At 49.3% G+C, this 8428-nt stretch overlaps 1 protein-coding gene across 1 annotated transcript in view; it reads left to right on the top strand.

Annotated features, from left to right (window-relative positions):
• Positions 1-92: 92 nt before the first annotated feature.
• Positions 93-8428, top strand: part of Ogfod3 (2-oxoglutarate and iron dependent oxygenase domain containing 3) — a 24927-nt gene continuing 16591 nt past the window's right edge. The window contains exons 1-5 of the mRNA XM_005350912.2: positions 93-186; positions 1425-1642; positions 4773-4848; positions 5795-5837; positions 8147-8211. Of these exons, the coding sequence (XP_005350969.1) occupies positions 113-186; positions 1425-1642; positions 4773-4848; positions 5795-5837; positions 8147-8211 (476 nt within the window). The 5' untranslated portion in view covers positions 93-112. The remainder of the gene's footprint in view (positions 187-1424; positions 1643-4772; positions 4849-5794; positions 5838-8146; positions 8212-8428) is intronic.

Genomic DNA, 8428 nt, shown 5'->3' with positions numbered 1-8428 from the left:
CGCGTCGCTCCCGCGTCCCCGCACCGCGTCCGCCTCGCGCTCGCTGTCGCGGCTGTTGCCCACGGGTTTAGCGGCTCTCGTGTCCCTCCCGGCTCCGCGGCGGCCCGGCCCAATGGCGCCTCAGCGGAGGGGACCACCCAGAGTTCCCGAGGGAAGTAGTGCAGCCGAGCGCCGGCGCGCGAACAGGTAGCGAGGACGGCGGGAGGCCGCGCGCGATAGCGTGCGGGCCTGACTGGTGGAGTGTGGGCGTGGTTATTCCGGGGGCGGAGCCTGGAGGGAGGTGGGCGTGACATGAGTGGGCGTGGTCACGACAAGCCGGCGTGGTGTGGGATGGGTCCAGCCCTATTGCAGTGTGATCAGGCGGGCGTGACTTAGAGCGCGTGGTCTGGAGTATTCTGCTGCAAATATCCCACGGTGGGATGTCCGCGTGGCTGCCCACCAAGGAGCTCTGCAGACCCTGCCAACAGGGAGCTTCATCCTTGAAGTGGGTTTGAGTGAGCAGGTTTCTCTCACGAGTGGGTATTTCTGGGCCTTTATGACTCCCTTCTGCTGTGTGTCCCATCTCCCCACATGTTTGCCGGTTACCTCGTCCCGGCCTTTCACATTTCACCTGCCCGAAAATGACCTTGTGGGCTTCTGACAAACCTATACCTGAATCCAAAGGATGGAGCCTTTGAGGACAGGGACCTAGCTCTTGACAACTCCGCGTGTATTTCAAGACCTATGGCCCGTGAGACCTTTCCTGAACAGCACTACGCATATATCCCAGTTATACACAGAGATCTGTAGAGACACAAACCACGCAGAACTGGGTCATAGGGGCATCTTAACTTATACATCATTTCTGATATTCTTTTGTGCTGTTTTTCTGGCCCCAGATTTATGATTCGAGTTAAGTGGATTCGATTCGTGCAAGTTGGTTCAAGTGCACATGTATTCTTGTAGAGACACGTGCTTGGGGTGGGGCAATCAAACAGAGATGCAGGAGAGTAGAGATCGTGGCAGTCCTCCAGGTGGGAACTCTGTGGGCTGGGCAGGAGGTGTCAGTGGTCAACCCACGTTTTTTGTCCATTGAAGCACGTGCTCAGCCCTGTGTGATCAGAGGAGACAAGGCCGCATACTACCTGGGAAGCTCCTCTGAGGGGCAGAACCTCAGATGAGGGGCGTGGTGAGGTCTGACGGGCACCCTGATCTGCTGGGTGGATTGTAGATGGAGGTGGATACTCCTGTTTCCCACTACCTACTTCATAATCAGCCCATGGGTCCCTGCAATATCTCAAGATTGATAGGGGTCCATCCACTTTGATCAGAGGTCAGTGTAGGCACAGCCCATGGCTGGTGGTATCTGGTGTGAACATCTTGTGGTTTTGGTCGGCACGCTTACTGAGATAGCTGCACCCAGTGGTTGTGTTTTCTATTCTCAGCACCAAGAAGGAGCAGCTGCCTCAGGAGTCACAGAGGACATGGCTGAGGACTGTGGCCCTTGGAGTCGGCCTTGCTCTGATCACATTGCTGCTCTGGAATAGTCTGGGGACCAATGATGATGTGGCTGAAGTCTTGGCCCGTCGTGGTGAGATCCTAGAGGGCAGGTTCATTGAGGTTCCCTGCTCGGAGGACTATGATGGTCACCGAAGATTTGAAGGTATGTGCCACAGGTTTCTTAATAAAGAGTGACTGGTCGGGAAAAACAAGCTGGGTGGTGGTGCTGCACACCTTCAATCCCAGCACTTGAGGGGCAGAGACAGGTGGATCTCTGTGAGTTCAAAGCCAGCCTTGTCCAGGACAGCCAAGAGAAACCTCAAAAAATCAAACCAAAAAAAGAAAGAAAAGAAAAGAAAAGAAAAGAAAGAAAGAAAAAGAAAAGAAAAAAGAGTGTATGGTGGAGATGGCTCATATTTAAGAAAACTTGAGGACCTGAGTTCAGTTCCTAGCACCTTTGACAGGCAGCTCACAACTACCTGTAACTCCACCTTCAGGAGATTCAGCCTCTCCTTCTTCTGCAGGCACCTGCAATCACATACACACAGATATACACAAGGTCAAAGGGACAGAAATGAAATTCAACATCACTTTTTGCTACAACTGGAATCGGTTGAAAAATGGTATATTTGGGCAGAGACGAATTTTCCCTTCCCAACAGTGGGTTGGAGAGTAAAGAGGGTTCAGGGTCACCCTCCAGTGCATTCTGGTGTAGACAGCATCTCAGCAAGCTTCTGTGCCCAGGGGCGGTGTGCAGAGAAGTAACAGGATTATCAGGGAGAGAAAGGGTCAGCAAGATGGCTTGGCAGTTAAAAGTACGTAATACCAAGTCGGATGGCTGCAGTTCAATATCCGGAACCCACATGGTGGAAGAGAATCAAGAGTAAGGAAAACCAACTCTGACCTCTATATAATAAATGTAATAATAATAACTAATAACTTATAATAATAAATAAATGTAAAAAAGAGTTCCAGAAAGATGAGGATGACACAGGAGAGACCAAGATGATGGTAAGGAACGCCCAGAAAGTATGATGGGAAGAATGTCATCCCAGGTCACAGGTCTGCAGCTCCACCTATGGCCCTGGTTGAGGCAGGAAGGAGCAGCTAGCTGGTTATAGAATGGAGCCCTGGGGCAATAGAGAAGGAGCCACAGAGTCAGGGCCTCAGCGCCAGGTGAGGACAGTCAGCACCCTGGGGAACACACACCTCTGGGCCTGATGGATCCCATGGGGTGCAGGCCTTCTTGGACTGCTGCTTTCCTGAATGCTTTGTACCCTCCAGATACATTGTAGCTTTTGGGTCTTGTAGGCAGACTGCCCCCCCCCCCAGTTCCCAAATAACCCACATGAAGACCCAATATTAATTTTAAATACTTGGCCAATAGTTTAGGCTTGTTACTAGCTAACTCTTACAACTTAAATCAACCCATTTCTATTATTCTACATATTGCCATGTGACTTGTGGCTTTACCTATCCTCCAACTTGTTTTGGAGCATCTCCTGGCAACTCCGCTGGCTCCGCCCTTTTTCTTCCCAGTGTCCTTGGTATGGTTTTCCTGTCTGACCTTATCCTTTTTAGGTATTGGCTAGTCGGCTTCTTTATTGAACAAATAATAGTGCAATTTACAGTGTATGGAAGGATTGTTCTGCAGCAGGACCTGGCTCTAAACAAACCAGAAGAATGGTATAGTTGTCTGTTTTTTTCTCTTTGCTCTTTGGGGACTCACCACCCATCTCCCAAATAAGTACATGGAGACTTGTTCTTGCTTATGAATGCCTGGCCTTAACTTGGCTTATTTCTAGTTAGCTTTTCTTAACTTAAACAATTCTCTCCTACATTATGCCCCTGGGCTTTTACCTTTCTCTATTCTATATACCTTGCTTTCTTCTTACTCTGTGGCTGGCTGTGTGCTGGATGACTGACCCCTGGCGGCTTCCTCTCCTTCTCCTTTTCTTGCTCTCTGCTCTTCCTTTCTTCTCTTACTTATCTTCTCTGCCTGCCAGCCCCGCCTATCCTTCTGCCTAGCTACTGACCATTCAGCTCTTTATTAGAACAATCAGGTGTTCTAGACAGGCAAAGTAGCACAGCTTTACAGTGTTAAGCAAATGCAACATAAAAGAATGGAACACATCTTTGCATCCTTAAATAAATATTCCACAGCATAAACAAATGTAGCACATTTTAAACTGATATTCCACAACAGAATGGTTTATTTTTTTACTCAAAGTAGTGTTTTGAACTTGAATGAAGAAAAGAATCTATGTTCTTCCACTAGGGGGTACTGTTGTGATACACAAGAATTCAGCACACAGTCGCATGGGAGATAGCCCGGGAGTGTTCTGTGGACTGGGTGGCCAAGGAGAAAGGGTGCGTGACTTTCTCCTTCAGCAGTCAGTAAAAGAAGCATGCTTCTGTTGTGTTGGATGCTCTGTCCTAGGACTTTTTCATTCAAACATCTTAATTTATAACACACGCACATGCACACACACACACACACACACACACACACACACACACACTAAATGGCAGCTTCCCATCCAGAGTTAGCATATCTTGCAGTAAGACCCCATGAGTTTACAGTCCCATCTCATCAGTAAGAACATTACACAGTTCACTCCATCCTGTCCATCTCCCCACGGCCGCGAACCCCGTCACACTCTCCCCATCTCAGCTGTTTCTGACCTTCCTTCCTCTCAGTGTCTGCATGACCCCAAGGTGGAAGGAGATACGGAGATGAGTGTGGTAGGCAGGTGCTGTGGTCCTGGAGAAGCATAGTGACCAGAATGGCAGGTTCAGCTTGGGCTGTGCCAGAACTTTCCAGGGGGTATTTAAGAGTGCTCAAACCAGCAAGCAAGATAAGGAATGTTGCCAAACTATTAGTGTGCTAGTATAGGCCTGTAATCTCAGAACTCAGGAGGCTGAGGCAGCATGAACTACATAGTGAGACCATGTTTCTAACAAGACAAAGCAAAACAGAGATGTCAGTGCAATGTTTGGAGGTTTCCTTGTTTTCCCAGGTTTGGGGGCAGCGACTGGTGTTAGGATCAGCCTATCAGTGTGGGTCTGTGAGAAACCCAGGACACCTACCAGGAGGGAGATGTGAGCTCTAAGACTGTGCACAGGGCACAGTTCTGGTGAAAAGTTACCACTGTTTATCTGAAGTTGACTTTTAACTAGGTGTATTAGCCAAACTTGCCCCCTAGTCACAGTGGAGGGCCTTGCCAGCTCAGCCGTGATCTTGGGGCAGCGGCTTTGGTAGTCAGCATTTCTCCTTAATTCTCATCCTCCAGGCTGCACCCCCAGGAAGTGTGGCAGAGGTGTCACTGACATGGTAATCACCAGGGAGGAGGCGGAGCAGATTCGCAGGTACTCATGCATCTCTACACTTTGTCCAGGACATACACGGGTATAGCAGAAAGTGGGGAGTGAGCCCGGGCAGCAACAGAGTCGAGAGTCTCATGGTTCTGTGGATCATCCCCGAGGGTTTTGAGGGTCAAAGGGCAGGCGTCCTATTTTCCTCCTTCCTTGGAGGAAATGCTGTGGCCTTTGCAATGTTTCTGCTGATTGAGCCTCCCCTCCACGGAGCTTACTCTTCTGTGAAAACACGGCCTCCTCCAGCCTCAGCTGACAACCACTGGATAGCATTTCATCCCTCTGTGGTTCATGAATGCTATCTCAGAAGCAGCTGGTGCTGGAGTTTTCCTTGTGGGGGTTTTAAAAACAAGATCTTAAGAAGAAAGATTAGGTTTTCTGACCAGCTGTGAGAGTCAACATGCGACCCTTCATTTGGACCGTGAGTCCCTTTCTCCTCCATCCTCATTCCTCATGCTGGTCCTGCTACGATGCCCAGCAAGGAGCCTGTCCTCTCTTCCCTTCTCCCCACCCTCATCCTGTATCTCTGTCATACTTGAGGATTACAGTGTTTTACTGAGAGCCGAGTGCTCCTGGGTGGCCCTGTCAAAGATGCTCTTCAGGAGGGTTGGCCTCTCTGGGCTGGCGTGGTTCTTTTACAGTCTGAGCTGTGACTACCAAATCTCCATTGACCTGGGAGCTGTCAGGTCACAGACAAACTAAGCAGCACCTTCTGTGGTGAGGAATTAGGCCAGTGGTTTTTAAGCAGGCTGTGTGTCAGTAGCAAGAGGATGATGTATCCTCAGCTTAGAAAGTTACAGTTTCGAGTTTGTTTGTGTCATAAATGTTAAACATGTAGAGCCTATAAACAAGGCACTATTATACTGATTGATGTTTTGCCTAGATACTTTGTGGACAATGCTGTCAACTAAATTCTGATTTAAAGTTTTCTCCCCCACAGAATAGCAGAGAAGGGACTCTCCCTAGGTGGATCAGATGGAGGGGTGAGTTGCCATGATTCCTGTTCCCATTTTTTTTTTTTTTTTTTGGGATACATTTTAAGTTTTCTCTCCTTGGAAGGGAAGGAAAAAGTATTGGCTGCACAGGGTCCCCTCTGTTCCCCACCTCAGACATGGGCTGATCTGTCCATGGTGTTTCTCAGATAGTGGCTGGGGTTCCTTCTGCCTGGTGGGCACAAAATATATCCCTCTGGGAAGAGTATGTGTTAAGTCACACATGCCATCTCTTCAGGCTGTCATAGGCTGCCTGGCTTCAGCACTGGCACTTTAGACACTCTGGGTAGGGACAGGGAGGATGGGGGAGGGGTGGGAAAAGGGGAGGTCAGAAGCCTGGTGGCCAGGTGGCTGCTGGGAAAGGCCAAGCCTCCTATGATGCTTAGACGGGTCCTCCTGCAGCAGACCAGCGGAGGCCTGCCGTCCTTTTCATAACAGGAGATCACACAGTGAACAGGTTGGTGTGTCCACGGGGAACCTGGGATATAATTTGGAAATGGGGGTTTTGTAGCTGTAATTGAGGGAAAGTCCCTCTCAGGGGCCCCAAGTCCAAGAACAAGGTGTCTATATAAGAGACAGCCATAGAAAGGAGGAAGCCTACATGTGGGTGTGTGGAGGTGGGAAGTGGGCTGATGTGGCCATAAACCAAAGAAGGCCAGGGGCCACAGATGCTGGAGGACAAGGAAGGACCATGCCCTAGAGCTTAGGCCACAAACCAAGGAGTGCCTCCGACCCATCTTGATTCTAGACTTCTGGCCTCAGAGGTGGGAGAATGAACTTGTGCAGCTGGAAGTCCCCACTTTGTGTTGGTACAGCCATAGGAATGAACTGGGCTAGCCGCACGTCTGTAAATGGTCAGCTGGATGGTGGCCACTGGGACCTTGGTGGTGTTGTGGATTCTCACTTGGTCTCTACGTGGTGTGAGGAAATAGCTGAGGATGAGTTCTTTTCCCTGTGTATCTTGACAACTGCTTTGTGCTGCAGTCTGTAGTCGGCCCAAATCAAGTCTGCAGAGACCATGCCTTTGGGAAGGTTGGCTGTCAGACTTTGCTCCAATTTCAAAGTATTTCTATGATTGCCGGACTTCACCCATGGCTCTTTCTTTAGAGTTCTGAAAGTAGAATCCCTTTTATGTTGTTCAGTTTGGTTCAGGGAGATATTTGCTAAAAGACTGTCAGAGTGACCTTTCTCCTACTCCTTCAGCATTCCCTGATACCATTAAGTTCAGTAAATACTGAGTAAGCCCACATTGTGTCCACACCTTAGCTAAGTAATTGTGAGAGTAAGGGAAGGGGCCTGGTGTCTGTTACTACTGCATGCATGGGGTAAAATAGTCCATGCTTTCCTCCTGGGATGTAGGAAAAGACTCAAAGGTGGGCGGTGAGGGTCAGAAAACATTTTAGCAGGTCCTTAAAAGTTAGTGATGTGGGACTGGAGAGATGGCTCAGAGGTTAAGAGCATTGCCTGCTCTTCCAAAGGTCCTGAGTTCAATTCCTAGCAACCACATGGTGGCTCACAACCATCTGTAAAGGGGTCTGGTGCCCTCTTCTGGCCTGCAGGCATATACACAGACAGAATATTGTATACATAATAAATAAATAATTTTAAAAAAAGTTAGCGATGTGTAGTTCCATATAACATGTTTTACTGGGAGCCCCCAGAACATGCCCACATGAATGTGGCCAGCATGTTCAGAAAAATCCAAGGCATCACGGATAGACCAGCAGGTTTGACACATCCTTGCAGAGTGACAGCCTCAGTGCTGAGCTCGGATAAACAGCATGAGTTACGCTAAAGGAAAGAAGCCTATCACAGGGTCTGTTTGCCATTCCTCTACCTCAACAGGACACGGCTAGACTCCTACAGAAAGTGGAGCCTCAGGTGTCCGGGATGGGCTGGCAGAGAGCAGAGAGGATTCACAGATGGGCATAATTGGTGTCCATGCAGAAGTGCACATGTGTGCAGAAACCTTTCACACTGCCCACTTCACACGTGGACAGACCTAGTGGAGGGAAGGAAAGCAGTAGTTGATAGGGTGGGCTGGGACTCACCGTGAGCATTCCCATATGTGTCTAGGAAGTGTGTCCGGGGACTGTTTCTGAAAGTGTTAGGGGAAAATGTGGTTTCCCTTTTGGACAGCAGAGAGAGACACCTTTGTCCAGGCAGACAGTGCACAAGGCAAGGGTTTTAAGAAGCCAGAGGTAGGGTTTTTATATGGTGGATTGTGGTAACTGGGCTCAACTTTGGCTGTTAAAGTGACCATCACTTGTTTTACACACGCACACACACGTCTTTTTCAGGCATCTATCCTGGACTTGCACTCTGGGGCCCTGTCTGTTGGGAAACATTTTGTGAACCTGTACAGGTGAGAGGCTGGAAGAAGTGCCAGAAGTAGGGAGCAGGTGGGCGCCTGGTAGCTGCATGGGTCTCAGGAAGCCACGAGTTCTTCAAGGGCTAGGAGAGGCCTAGGAGAGTTCTCGGCCTCATTGTCACCATTCCCTTCCTTTCTGCCGACTTCCCTTCCTCCCTCAATTTTCCTTTCTTCCTCTCCATCCTTCTCACTTTCTGTCCCCTTCCTTCTC

This window comes from Microtus ochrogaster, chromosome 7 (assembly GCF_000317375.1).
Source record: "Microtus ochrogaster isolate Prairie Vole_2 chromosome 7, MicOch1.0, whole genome shotgun sequence".
NCBI lineage: Eukaryota > Metazoa > Chordata > Mammalia > Rodentia > Cricetidae > Microtus > Microtus ochrogaster.
This window is presented reverse-complemented; position numbering and strand designations above follow the sequence as displayed.